At 41.2% G+C, this 14,334-nt stretch overlaps 1 protein-coding gene across 9 annotated transcripts in view; it reads left to right on the top strand.

Moving 5' to 3' along the window:
- Positions 1 to 14,334, top strand: part of LOC308217095 (krev interaction trapped protein 1) — a 35,800-nt gene that overhangs the window by 15,094 nt on the left and 6,372 nt on the right. For 6 of the 9 annotated variants that reach the window (XM_080609839.1, XM_080609838.1, XM_080609840.1 and 3 more), the window contains 7 exons: positions 1,172 to 1,323; positions 1,960 to 2,126; positions 4,238 to 4,325; positions 5,525 to 5,767; positions 6,034 to 6,150; positions 10,350 to 10,448; positions 11,487 to 11,663. In XM_080609839.1, coding sequence (XP_080465965.1) covers positions 1,172 to 1,323; positions 1,960 to 2,126; positions 4,238 to 4,325; positions 5,525 to 5,767; positions 6,034 to 6,150; positions 10,350 to 10,448; positions 11,487 to 11,663 — 1,043 coding nt within the window. Of the gene's footprint in view, positions 1 to 1,171; positions 1,324 to 1,959; positions 2,127 to 4,237; positions 4,326 to 5,524; positions 5,768 to 6,033; positions 6,151 to 6,655; positions 8,341 to 9,494; positions 9,578 to 10,349; positions 10,449 to 11,486; positions 11,664 to 14,334 lie in introns of those variants that run through there. The other 3 variants (XM_080609842.1, XM_080609844.1, XM_080609845.1) reach the window with 3 other exon arrangements.

The following is a 14,334-nucleotide window of genomic DNA, read 5'->3' on the forward strand; positions in this document are numbered from 1 at the left end:
ATGAGTACTGTAGCCTCCAGGTAAACTTAGATGTTAATATCTGGAAGAAAAAGAAGTGTTTGAGTGTTTGAGTCTTGCTGCTTGTGCCTTTTCCAAATAGGATGTCATGTTTTACTCAGATCATTGAAGTATTACCTTTGCAATCGAGGGGATACGTTATTTGCGTTATCCCAAGTAATTCCTTAGATATTTAGCATAAGTTTGAAAATGAGTTGGCTTCTGATTTATGGCTTCAAACAACTAATGGACAAGTTTCATTATAGAATGTATTTTTTGCAGTTTGTGTACCATTGTGAAGACCATAGTTTTCTTCTTTGTAGGACAGATAATGTTTTTCTGTGTTTGAATGTAAGGTGGATGAATTGAGTGAACTGATTATTCTCAGTGAAAAGATGTTGCACTATAATATGTAATTTGAAGGTTTTCATGTAATTTGAAATGTCACAATGTTAAAGCCAGAGCAGTGAGGATGAGGCAGATACAACCTTCTAGTTCCTCATTACTAGAAAACAGCCACGCAATAATCACAAGGACAGGCAGGATAAGTGAATGAGTGTAACTGAATGTACGTATCTGGTAGGACTATAGTCAAAAGCTTTGTATTAATTTCTCAGCTCTCATGTACGCAGGAGAACATGAAACATTGGATGACTGTAGCCTTTAAAGAATCAAGATGTTTTAGAGATTAAAAAAAAAGCATGTTCTGAGAAGTTTATGGTTTATATATACCCCAAAATAGAAAATATATTTATCAGATAAGCTATATCTGTATTTTTCTGCCCAAAATAAGATTACTGGACTCTGTATTTCTCCCACAATAAATGAGAGAACAGTCTCTAGTGGTTTGTTATTGTTTTAATTTCCATCTTGGTATTCCATTAAATTTTTAAATACCACTTCACTCTTGAGAAGCTGAAAATAACAAAGGTTCATCACTAGTGCATTTAGTGAATTGATGCTGAGAGTTTTGTCAATAAATCCATATCTTCAAAACCTTTTATATGTAACAGTTTAGAAAATACAGAGTAAAATGTTAATGAGTCCTCTGTTTCAAATACTCTGGTTTTAATGCAGCATTTAATAATCACATATATATATGTGTGTGTGTGTGTGTGTATATGCTGGGTTATTCTGTTTATTTTCTTAAAAAAAAAACCCTGTTATTTTTCAGGCCTCCAACTGAAGCCGTATCACAAGCCTTTGCAGCATATTCGAGATTGGCCTGAAATATTCACTGAACTGACAAACTTGGATCCTCAAAGGGAAACTTCACAGCTTTTCCTAAGAAGAGATGTGAGACTTCCACTGGAAATAGAAAAAAAGGTCTGCACTTGGAAGTGATAGCATGAAATCATGGTCAGAGTCAGACCACTCTGGTGATCAACACGCTATGTGTTTAATGACCATAGTAATTTCCAAAGTTATTTAAACCTGACATTTCTGTAACAGAGTCTTCAGGTTCTTCCCACCTTCTTGCCTTCTCGCTCTCTCTCTCACCTTCCCAACTGTTCGGTTTATCATAAGTCTGTATCTCTCAGTCTCTGGTTGTCATACGGCTAAGACCAACCTGCCCAATTTTCTTTTTCTTCCTGTGAAGTGATTTTTCAGATATTTAATTGGTCAATTTCAATGGAATTACTCAAACATATTATTCAAAATACATTCATGAGAGGAAAAAAACCACAGATATCAGTATTTCTGTGAACCTTTGGATTGCGCATGGTATGTCAGTCACCTCTAATTTGTGTGCTAGGTCAATGAAGAGTTGGATTAAGTTAATGAAACTGTTATTTTTTTTTCTACTACAAAGCATTAGTAAAATGTATACTTTAGGCAGGTTCAGTTCTTTGTTTTCTGTCTCTGGATCTGTGAGAAACTGTAATTATAGTTTATATATATATAGCTTATAAGCTCATGTGCTTTTACAAATAGATGATATTATTTAAATCTTTTTAACAGATTGAGGATCCCTTGGCTATTCTTATCCTTTTCGATGAAGCCAGATATAATTTACTGAAAGGTTTCTATACATCACCTGATGCCAAGCTGATCACACTGGCCAGTCTGCTTCTACAAATAGTCTATGGAAATTATGAGAGCAAGAAACATAAACAGGGCTTTCTAAAGTAAGTATATGTATTTAAAATTTAAAATTATGGTTTTAGATTAAGTATTTTAGATAGTGTTTACTATGGAACTCTCAAATTTTAGGTATGATATATTATTTTTCTCCATCACTGAGCAATAGTTCACAGTAACCACATAACCCTTGTAGCATTAACAGAAGCTGGACATGGGGTCTGAAAAACATTTAATCTTACTTATTGTCCCAGGCAGAGGGATGGAGGTTCTGTATTCTGTAAGTCTATACCAAGATACAGTAATGCCAAAAAGTGAGTAATAGTATTCATGTGATTGAAGGGTTTTGACATGACTGAGAGTTTGGACAATGATGAAAAAAACTCTTACTATGTCCAGTTAGACCAACTTCTGGGATTGGCTATTCTCCCTCTTTGAAGAGGACAGGCCATGCAGAGATACTATTTCTGTTCTCTCATTTATGTGTGAACTGCTACACTAAATTGGTCAGAAACATAGCACTAGCAGGGCTCTGCCAGATGGTGGTTTTCTCTCCCTTTCTCTCTGCTTGCCAGCACAACAGAAGCTGAGCTGTTCTTGGATATGGCTTTGTCCTCCCATGTACATTTCTACATCAGTAACTGAGCACATCAGGATTCCAGTTCTCTTAATGTGTGCATCTTCACTCCCCACCATCTCCACCTCAGTTCATTCATCTAACAGCAGCTGTGGTATTCTGGAATGCTACTATACTTCTCATCTCCTCTCATTCACAGCATCAACTGAGCTGTCTTGGCTTGCTGTTTTTTGGTTGTGCTCTCCACCATCAGTAAATCAGGGTGCATTTTCTGCTACAGTTACTCTGATGTAAGTGTGGGCTGCCTCTGAAAGGGCTGGCTATATTGACTGCACTTGTTCATTCCTTTCTCTTCCTTCTGTTAGGTGTAGAGACTGTACCATTACAGAGTATGGCAGGTGAATGAGCTCACCAACTGGAAAACTTTTGGGTGGGGTGTTCAGTAGATTCAGCTGCTGAGTCCTGCAGTTACACAGTTTGTAGATTGAGCATGAAGAGGACTGGGTTTAAGTGGGACTGCCCACCTGAAGGAGTGTGCATTTAAACACAGGTTTAATATGAAACTACCCCGTGCTGAATCCCAGCAGCTGCAGGGAGGCAAATCAGCAGTATGATTCTGCATTGATCCTGCTCAGTGGAAATCTGTGAATCTATAGACAGGACTACTTGGAAAGGTAGTTTGGGCCAGGTAATAAGCGTTATGGACATTTGGGCATGCTTTCCATTTGTATTCAGATCAAGACGTTGGAAAATACCTTGACTTGTTCTTCTTCAGATGAAGATATTCTGATTTTTTAATTATTATTTTTTTTGTTATCAACATAAATGTTTATTAAAAGACTTGCCATTTCAAAAATATATATCCAGGCTGTTGTGTGTATGAGAGTACCCTTGACCTCAAAGATCTGGATGTATTGTCCTTTGACGGGTTTTTTGCTTGGTATAACGAGCAGTTACTGCCAAATATAGTTAAAAATTACTAAATAGGTTGCATCACTGGTTTTCTGAGACTATTTTAATTGTGCATAAAAGCAAACCAGTAAAGTCTTCCTTTTAGTGGTATTTTTTTCCTGTGTTTTTGTGTTTAAAAAGGCACTTCATATAAATAGCTCCACTTTCATGTTGTGTAATATACAACTTTCATATGGAAATTAATTGGGTGAAACCACTGGGGCTGATACAGCAGTGAAGGGAAGAATATAAGGTCTCATCTTTTCTGAGTATGTGATGTTCTGGTGTGAATGGCTGTTTGTATATAGTTTTGGCTTTCAAATTGGAATTCACCAAACTGATCTGTAATCAAGACCAGAGTTCCCTGTTCTGCTGCCAGCATTTCCTCTCCCTGCTGTGTCTGTGATACACACAAAGTGTATGACACGAAGTGTATAACACAAAGCTAGATCTCCATTAACTGAGAATTACAGTCCATCTTAGGAAGCCTTAGCTTTTCACCTAATGAGGCAGATAGAGTAGGAGCTGACTGTCTAGCTAAATAGACTTGAAGATACAAATTGGCAGACATTGTTCTTTCTCTTTATTTAGTGAAGAAAACTTTATTTTTCTGCTTTGTTTTTCTCTTAGTGAAGAAAATCTTAAATCTATAGTACCAATCACTAAACTAAAAAGTAAAGCTCCTCACTGGACAAACAGGATACTTCATGAATACAAGGTGAGAGAAATAATCACATAGTAGAAAATCCTGTCCTAAAGATTTTTTTGACTGTTTGGTTGTCAGTTAATGAACAAAAATACTAGTATATAAAGCTGGAAATGTGTATGTTCTTAATTTTTGGATGGGTTGTTGGAATGCTGCTTATTTTGCACTGCTACATTGATGTGGTTTTCAGAAGTAAATACGGTTGTCATCTATTTATCTTCGGTGTTTGGTGCCAAATCAGGCATACATGTAAAAAAATCTACTCTGACTTGTAGCAATAGATCCACAAAATCTGTTTGCCAGTATAACTGGTATGGTAGGGATCTGATAATGCTGCTGATGTGCATGTGCTCACACAAACTCGTTTGACTAGAGCAGTTAACTGAGCCAAATTTGTATACGTGGGTTGCTTCTGTAAGTGACATCTAACTGAGGGCTGTGGGTTCCACGTGGGGCCAGGGGCACCTGAAGATGAAATTCAGGAAAAATTTCATAAAAAATTGTGGGGAAAGTGAGGTGTGTCAGAGTGAGAACTGTGCCGGCTGACATGCATCGCTAAAGGCTAAAAGTAGCTGCCAGGGAACAGTGCAGAGGCACTCAGGGAATGTTTTCAGGCCTTGTCCCTCTTTTGAGATGAGGTTACTGAATCATAAACTTTCTCTTGGTGCATACACCTTTTTTTTTTTTTGTCAGAAACCAGCAGACAATTCCTGTTCTTTCTAATACAGATGGAGTGGATCATATTGCTCTTCCTAAGACTATGGTGTAGCAGAGGACATAGCGGAGTAGTTTCTACTCCTTCTTGTATCAGACAGTATGCAAGAATAATTGCTTTCTTGACCTCTGCTCTTAGGCCATTATTTTGGGGTGTGCATTTAGTATCAGATGCATTTAGTATCAGATGGGTGCATAGGAGCTTACCCCTGATGAGTCTGGCATACTGCTGAGAGAGGTGAAACTCTGAGGCCCTGCAGAAGTTAGGTGTCTCTGGTTCGGGTTTCTGAGGCTTGTACAGGTATCTGCTTTCTGACTCAGTCTCTTTTGGCATTTCAGCCTTTCTGTGAGTGTTTAGTGTAGATGTAGGAAAATGGTTGCTGGGGAAGTGTTTTGGGAACACTCGTTTGGTCGGAATTCCACTAAATAGTGGATGTTCTTCAACTAACCACAGCTGTTTGAAGACTTTTTGATTGCTGCTATTCTTTTCTTTCTAGAATCTCAGCACCAGTGAAGGTGTAAGTAAAGAGATGCACCACCTTCAGCGCATGTTCTTGCAGAATTGCTGGGAAATTCCTACCTACGGAGCAGCTTTTTTCACGGGGCAGATATTCACCAAAGCAAGTTCAAGTAGCCATAAAGTGATTAAAGTATATGTAGGAGTAAATGTAAAAGGGCTGCACCTCCTAAACATGGAAACAAAGGTCAGCTTAAGTGAACTGCCAGTAATAACTGTTAAGGTTAATTCTGTTCTGTTATATTCTTTGTGCTAATAGTCATTTCACATCCAACTGTTTAAACTTGACTGTGAAGATTTCCAAGATTTTAAGATTTTGATAAGGCACTACTAATAGAAAGCCCTGTATTTTTCCACTTTACTACTTTATAAGCTACAACTGGATTGTGGAATATACGAAGTCAGAATCTTGTCTAAGTGAACTAAGCAAAGTTCCACTTGTAAGTATGGTGAATATTTTGAATGACAGTTTTTTACATTTCATTGTAGGCTTTACTCCTCAGCCTCAAGTATGGTTGCTTTATGTGGCAGTTGGGAGATGGAGATACATGTTTTCAAATCCACAGTCTGGAAAACAAAATGAGCTTTATTGTGCATACCAAACAGGTAAGCATTGTCATTTTTCATCGTTTGTGTTCAGTTATTTTTCCTAAACTAGATGCATGCCTCTCCTCTTGAGACTGACCACCCTGGTACAGGATAAAAGAAGCCTAAGCCGCACCCCTATAAATCCAGCAACTTTTGATAGTGTTTGAGGATGTCTGAAGGAAAATGCTTGTTTTACCATAGTCTGCATGAGTGGTAATATGCCGTGTTAACATGTGTTGTGACTCCTTTGAGCATCTTGCATACTTTCACAGTAGTTGCTTTTGATTCCTATGTATTAAGGTGGGCGAAGTGATTGAGTATTTTGAAAATACTTTCACAGGGGAAGTGATTGAGTATTTTGAAAAGCACTTTCTGATAGCTGAGAAAAATCTAGGGTTTATTTTCCTTATTTCTGAAATATGCAACTTCTAACTTACTATTTTTATCTAGTTGCATTTGTTGTACACTTGATCCTTCACAGTTCCAAGATGCTGAGAGAGTTTAATTTTATACCTTTATGCAGGCAGGTCTCGTCGTGAAACTTTTGATGAAATTAAATGGCCAGTTAATACCAAGTGAAAGAAATGAATGATGGAAATGAACAATAGTTCTGAAACTGCATCTGATGGCTAAGCAAAAACCAACTTGCATCTCCTCATAACAGAAGGCTTCCATGTACATGAATTTTACAAAATACAGAAGTCAGTTTGTACAGTTTTTTAACTTTGTACAGAAGCTGCATGCTTTATTTTTAAAAAAAAACCCCCTATACAATGTATCTATTATTTTTATAAATATTTTTGTGGTTCATACATAAGCTATTGTAGGGCTTGAGCTTAACCAGTAAAGCTAACGAAATGTAAATGGTTGACTGAGATGGAAGAGCATGAATCAAGTAAGGCTTTTGTTCCCATAGGACTGTGGAACAACCAGTGCCATTAAGCAAGTCTCAGCCTATTTAGCTTCCATGTTGTTCTGTGGAACATCAAGGAGGCTGTATATCTTACAGTATTTTGTAGACACACTTTTTAAGATACTGTTGGTAAGTGTGACCATTTAGACCTTTGAGCAACTACTTTTGATAAACTTGCTTTTAATTTGATTTCTGAAAAACGTTACGGCTGGCTTTGTTTTTAGTCTTAACTTTCTCATACTTTATATTCATATTTATTCTAAAATACTGCATGAGGATGTCAAAAGGGAAATAACTTTAAATCACTCAGAAGCCATATTAAATGTTTAGCATGCTTGGGTTGGTTTGTTTTTTAAATAATGGAGTTTTACTTTTGCTGTGCAATATAAAATGTGTATATGGAGGAGAGGGAGGTACAGATTTACAAATGAATCTTACTCAGAGGACTTCAGAAAGTTTAATAAATCTTACCCTGGATTGCAGCACATATGCAGTAAGAAAAACTCAGATAGGAGGTACTAAGTTATTTCTGTTAAAACTAATTTTCCTACTGATTACTTAAGTTTCTTGAGGCTACAAGCAGTGCAGGATGCAGGAATGAAGATTTATATTCCAAGGAAGTCAGACACAGTTGGTAAGCACCTGCCTGGTCTATGCAGAGTGAGGATTGGGTCTCAGTGAGCTGGGACCCTATGCAATCTGAAACATATCTTTGTACATTAAAACAGTATCCATTAACACAACTCTTCAGAATTTCTGGTTGTATTTCAGGGTTTTAAGTGCACTTGACTGTTTCTTCCATGTAAACTGCATGCTAAACTAGTGTGCAATATTTTGTAAAAAAGTGTTTTTTTAAAACAATGAAAACTAGCACTTGCCTCTAAGTTTTCAAATAAAAGCAAAAATGAATGTTAGAAGCTGTGCTCTTGTGTAGTAACTTTACTCACACCTTACAACTAGCAAGTACAGTTTAAGAGATAAAAGTAGTAATCAATTCAGTAAACAGGAGACATTTTGTAATCTTAGCAAGCTATACTTTTTTTACTTAAACCTCACTGGCATAAATAACAGTAACTCTTCATGGAGTGTTATACTTAAGGTAAATAATAAAACAGGTGCTTTGTAATGCAGCCATCCTGGCTATCACTTGGCACTGGCATCAGAAATACACTTCTCTATGTAGCACTTTGTTAGAAAACTAGAGGAAATATGTTGAAATGTCGGTTGCATATTTAACAATACTATTAATATGCCTTACTGCTGTATAGTCCTTTCTGCTAATTTCTTATTTATTACTACCTAATAAATTGTTTGCAACAAGTGATGTTTGTTGTTGTTTATTACCGCAGACAGCGTATGTCTTACCAAGCAGGTGTGTTACTATGAAAGAGCAGTGTTTTGTAACAGGCAAGGTTATGTAGGAAGATGGCAAGAGAGGATCATAGGAAGGGGCCCATGGTGACTACAAATTAAGGTTGTGCACCTCAGAAACAGCTCAGGAATTCATCAAGAAAGCTGGAAAACGTTAGTCATGGCAAACCAGAACTGAACACAGTGCCCAGTACAGGGGGATGGTCACTGCCCGGGCCCTGCCACCTATACTATTGCTGATACAGGCCAGGATCCTGTTGGCTTTGGGCACCTGGGCAAAAGCTGGGTCGTACTCAGCAGCCCTCAACCGGGCCATTTTCCACCAGGCAGTTTTCCAGCCACCCCAAACCGAGCCCGTGTGTTGTAGGTTGCGCTCAGGAGGGGCTGACACACCCGATCCCCACGTGAGCTTGTACCCACGGATATCACCCCCAAGCACACTGCCCACGGGCGTTTACCCCAGCCTGCTGCGGCAGCCCCGCAGGCGTGAGCGGTGCTTCAGAGGAAGGAGGCAGAGGCCACCGAGGCGGACACGGCCACACCGAGGAGCCTGGAGCTCAGGAGCTCCTCCAAGCAGCCCCTCGGGAGCGCGCAGGGCCGCGGTGGACACGCACCCTCCGCAGCACAGCCATGCAGGCGCGGTTCTGCCCCCCCCCCCCCCCCCCCCCCGGCGCACCCCAGTGGCCGGTCCCAGGGCAGTGCTGCCTCGCCCGCGGCAGCCCCCGCGCGGCGTCACTGCGTGGCGCCAAAGCCAACCACCGACCGCGACCCCGCTTCCCCGCCCCCCGCCCGCCCAATGGCGACTCTCGCTGCCCGGCAGATGCCGTCACCCCGCGGAGCGCGGCCGCCGGTTGGCTCCGGCGCCGGGTATCGTCACATGGGCAGAGATCAGCCCAGCGCGGGGGGGGCGTGGCTGCCGCCGGCACCGCCGCGCCCCGCGACGCTCGCGGGGCAGCTTTAGTCGCGCGGGTGTCCGCAGCCCGGCGCAGGGTGCGGGTCGCTGAGGCGATGCTGAGCTTGATGGAGGTCGGCGGGCTCCTGCTGGAGCGGGTGGCGGTCGGCAACGCCCTGTCCCTGGTGCTGGCCGCCTCAGCCTTCGTGCTGAGCCTCGGCTACCTGTTCCAGCTGAGCTACCGGCGGCATGTCGGCTCCGAGCACAAGGTGGGCGCCTCAGGCCGGGAAAAGGCGGGGGACCGGACCCCCCGGAGGAGTGGGCGCCGCGGGGCGAGCGCAGGGGAGAGGGGGGGGGCCGGGGGAACCTGGCGGCCTCCCTTCGGGTTGCGGAGGGACGGACGGACGGACGGGGGAGCAGCGGTTCTCACCTGTGGAGAGCCCTTGTGGAGCGGAGGGAGCCGGGCGGTGGGATCGGGTGTGCAGGAGCGGGCTCTGGCGAGGGGGAGCGTTCGCAGTAGCCGCCCCAGGCGCGGGTTCTGAGGGAGCGTGGCGCTGGCGTGTCCTGCCGCACAGCATGTTGGTACCACACGGAGCGTGGGTCTGGTGCTCGTGTCTGGTAGAGGCAGCGGCCGTGCCTTGGATTCTCTCGTCAGAGCAGCTTGCACGAAGGCTCCCACACGTGTGTGAAACTCATCGCTAAGCTGAAGTTCATGCCTTTGAGGACTGTTTAACAAATTGTCAACACTTCTGTTTCTGATTGCCTTGTTTCCCATTGCGGTACCTTTGTGCTTGGCTTTCAGAGGCAGGTTAGCAAGAATCTTCATCGCATTGGTTCTATTTTAACCCCTCCTGCTTTTAAATGTGGCCCGCTCTTACTCTATTTCAAAAAATAATCAGTTGTTTGAAGTTGGCCTTTTCACAAAAGTGTTTAAACAAAACATGGATAAAGTCTCCTCTGTGCTGGGTTTTTATGTAAAGGGACACGATTTTATTACTCTCTGAGGAAAAATCAATAATTATTTTTATTTTTCTTCCTCAGAAATACCCACCGTATATTTCATCGAGCATCCCTTTCCTTGGACATGCAATCGCATTTGGGAAAAGTCCCATTGAATTTTTGGAGAATGCTTATGACAAGGTACATTTCCCCCCATGACCAGCTGAGCATCTGCTAAAACGTTTTTGTATATCTATCCAGTTCTGCATCAGGAGCCTGTTTAAAATCGGTTAATTCTCATTTACCACCTTGAATATGGAATGGAGGCGTGGTGCACAATGTGCACAATGAATGCACTGTAGGCTCCGGTTCTACAGATCTTTTTATGTACACTGTTGTTAGAGAAATAGTGTTTTGTGACATCCCTCTTGTGATTCAGATTAAAAAAAAAAAAAGTCTCTGTGTTTGGATAATGCTGATTCATAAGTTAATTAAAAAGCTATTTTCATGACATTATTTCTTGCCTTAATTGGGAACTTTGAATCTCGCTCTTTAACTAATCTGTGACCAGGCTGGAATGGAGCTGACCAACTGTGTAGGCAATTTGATGAATTTTAAGGCCTCTCCAATGTTAAAAGGGCTGGCGTATAAAACTTCAATAGGTTTTATACTATGACAGCCCAGAAGAAATGGACTAAGGCAGTAGACCCTTCATTCCACTGAAATAAGATTTCTTGATCTGTTTCACATTGTCTAAACCATTTTAGAGTCATAAGCTTAAATCTTAGCTTGCTTAGCTTAGATAGGCAAATTTAGTACATGAAGATCTGCAGGACATGGCCTTTAAACTTGAAAGTCTTGCTCTTAATTTCCTATGCATAATTCCAAATCCAAGATTTTTTGTAACAGTGTTTGTGGATTACCGAAGCCTGTATGTGCTGTAGTATCCTTACTGGTTTTTGTACTGTAACTGATATTTTACTTACATTTTTTAAGCTAAATGGTTTTAAAACGTGCAAGATCTTCTGTGTTTGTTACAACATTAGGTATCACTAGTAAGTATGTTGAGAACAGAACTTAAATGTGGTTTATGATATTTCTATCTTTTTCAATCACTAGATACTTTTTAGGAGAGTAAGTGATTTATGGAAGCCTGTACATAAAGAGACACCAATTTAATGATTTGTAATGTTCTTATTTAAAATAAACTTTGTTTGTTTGTTTGTTTTTCTCTCTTAGTATGGACCTGTGTTCAGTTTCACTATGGTTGGCAAGACATTCACATATTTACTGGGTAGTGATGCTGCTGCTCTACTCTTCAACAGTAAAAATGAAGATTTGAATGCGGAGGATGTATACTCTCGGTTAACCACACCAGTTTTTGGCAAGGGCGTTGCTTATGATGTCCCTAATGTGGTATGTATTTTAAATAAAAGTAGTTTAATTTACATACTGAGTAGGCAGCCCTGAGCTGTTGGCTCTGTGAGGTGGAGCTGGGTGTTTGTGTGCAGTTGTGGCATATTGCAGTTGGTAAATGATTTCAGGTCAATAACCAAGACTGAACGTGTTTAAGTCGCTTGCTTTGTCATCTGGCCATTTGTCAGTCTAGATGCTATTTTTGTTATTGAAACTATCTATTCCCACCAGAGATTTAAAACTAGTAGGCGAGTCTCTTTTTCCTTCCCTTACATTATGCCACTGACTGCACCTACTTTTCTCTTACAAGCAACTTCAGATCTTCCTTCTGAGAGACTTGTAAGAGTGATAATTTTTCATTTATGCCATGCCATATCTAAATACAGGAGTATTAATTTGACAGTTTGCACCACAAGATTTGTCTTGCTCAGGCAGAAATCAGTCTGTGAGTGCTTGCATAATACAGGCTGCATGGGTCTGGAAGCACAGTGGCTGTGTCATGGGGCATTGTTTCCAAGTGAAGCGTTGGCTACTTTCTCGTTTGTGCATGCTGTCTGCCATGACAGACTCCTAAGCTGCAGAAACCAACTTTCTGTGGACAGACTTGTTCCACTGGGACTGCATTCAGTGTATGCTGACTTCACCAGCCTGTTGTACAGCAGAGTAGTCTGGTGGCAGAAACACCATAGTGACATACTTTATGTTTGGATTTTCAGTTTGACTTAATTTTATTCGTATAAATGCCAATAAGTTCACTGGTAGTAGTTTCTGTGGCCATCAGTGCTTTTCCTCTTTAGCACATCTCTTCATTCCCGCATGCAGTGATTGTTGCCTTCTTAATTATGTGCCTGTGGACCAGTAATCACTAGTCTCTTCTCCTCCACACCTGCATTTTGCAGTGATCCACAAAGTATGTATGTTGTTCTTGTAGGATCATGGAATGGTTAGGGTTGGAAAGGACCTTAAGGTCATCTAGTTCCAACCCCACTTACCCTATTCTTTTGAAAATCTCATATAAAACTGACTACCAGCAACTTGCCAGTTTTTAAATTAGTAAAGGAGAACTTAGTTGTCTCCTGCTTTGTTAGGAGGTGTTAAATCATGGATAGATGGTGTCATAAAGTTTGGAGGGAGGATTGGTTGGTTGGGTGGAGGGTTTTTTTGCACTTGATGATCTTGAGTAGCTCTTCTCATCACTTTGTGACCGAACCCAGCAGGACTGCAGCTTGAATAGCAAGGAGGAGATTGTTTCTTGTGTCCTGGAAGACCTCTTTCATTAGTGAGGCCATTCTAGCAGACTTGTGCCTACTAGTTCTGGCAGTAAGAGATTTTCCTGAAAAAGTCAGGGAGGGAGTTGTGGATGCATTTTGGAGCTGCTAGAGTGTAGAGGGTACATGACTCTCTGCAATACATCTCTCAGCTCTTCTCTGGTATAGACTAGTTTCAGGAAAGTGTCTATGAGTCAGGCGCAGACTGCAGAGTTGGCCAGATTTCCACTGTGTTGTGCTTGTTCTTTGGCTTCTGACGGTTGTGGGATGCCTGCTTGAAACTGAAAGGTGCTGACTTGTCCTTTATCCTGTGAAAGTTCATCCAGTTCTTACAGGTGTTTTGCTTTCTACTTTCACACTCCAGTTTACAGATGATTTGAATGTCTGTCTTCATTCAAGAGCTAGTTCTTTGATGGGATCTGATTTCATCTTTCGGGAGTTTTATAGAACTTTCTATAAGCTCCTTGGAAATGGGCATTTCTCACAATTATGCTGTTTAGGACCTACCTCAGTGGTCCACCATGTACTGCTCTTTTTATAGTTACCCTAGCTTTTTCCCCTAGAGTGTTTTTGAGTTCTGTTTTAGTCAAAAGATTAATCTTTTCATATTACTCAGCTAGTCCTGGATGTCTGTGGATACATCTGCTTAAATCATACCTTTGACACTAAGAGGACTTCATCTTTTTGATCTTTTCCCACAGCTGGGAGTTAGTTGCGCAGGGGCTTTGCTATTGACATAGACGGATTAGCTGTAGTTGTATGTTTCTCTGTGTGAAGCTAGAGAGGTGGTATGTCTGCTTTGGCCAGAAGATCTGCTAGGGGTGAGCTGTTTTTTTGCATAGTGCTACCACCACGATTTCATTTCAGACATCTACTGAAATGAAAGCATTTTAGTAGGGGAAGGCATTTAGAGAGCCATTTAAACTTTTTTTGTTGTTTTGCCATTGATGGGTCATCCAGAACTTTTCAGGCTCCTTTCTTTCTGCTCAAGCTGCTAAGCCTCTCTCTCTTCAGTATAATAGTAACATTCAGTCATGTTTTTAGAAGAATTACCCCTTACTCTTTGAAAGGAAGAAGTTATTTATTTACCAGTAATTATGATAATTGCTTGTTAATATGTACAGTCTATATATCAACTCAAGTTCATTGTCTGTCTCCTCCCTGCAAGTCTGTATGCAGACAGTTTTGTGTCAAGAGGAGCTGAAATGGCAGAGGCTTGTGGTCAGTCTTGTGTGCCATTCCTATCTCCATTGAGCTGGAGATTGGCTAGCATGTTGCAAGGGGAAATGTGCTTGTCTCTCTGCTCTGTGGCATGTGTATGATCTGATAGACTGTTGGAGTCCCCACTGCATTCTGGAACCAGAAGTTTCCAGGAAGTAACCTTTCTTTTTGTGCCTTTTGGT

Source organism: Psittacula echo, assembly GCF_963264785.1.
Source record: "Psittacula echo genome assembly, chromosome: 2".
Taxonomy (NCBI): domain Eukaryota; kingdom Metazoa; phylum Chordata; class Aves; order Psittaciformes; family Psittacidae; genus Psittacula; species Psittacula echo.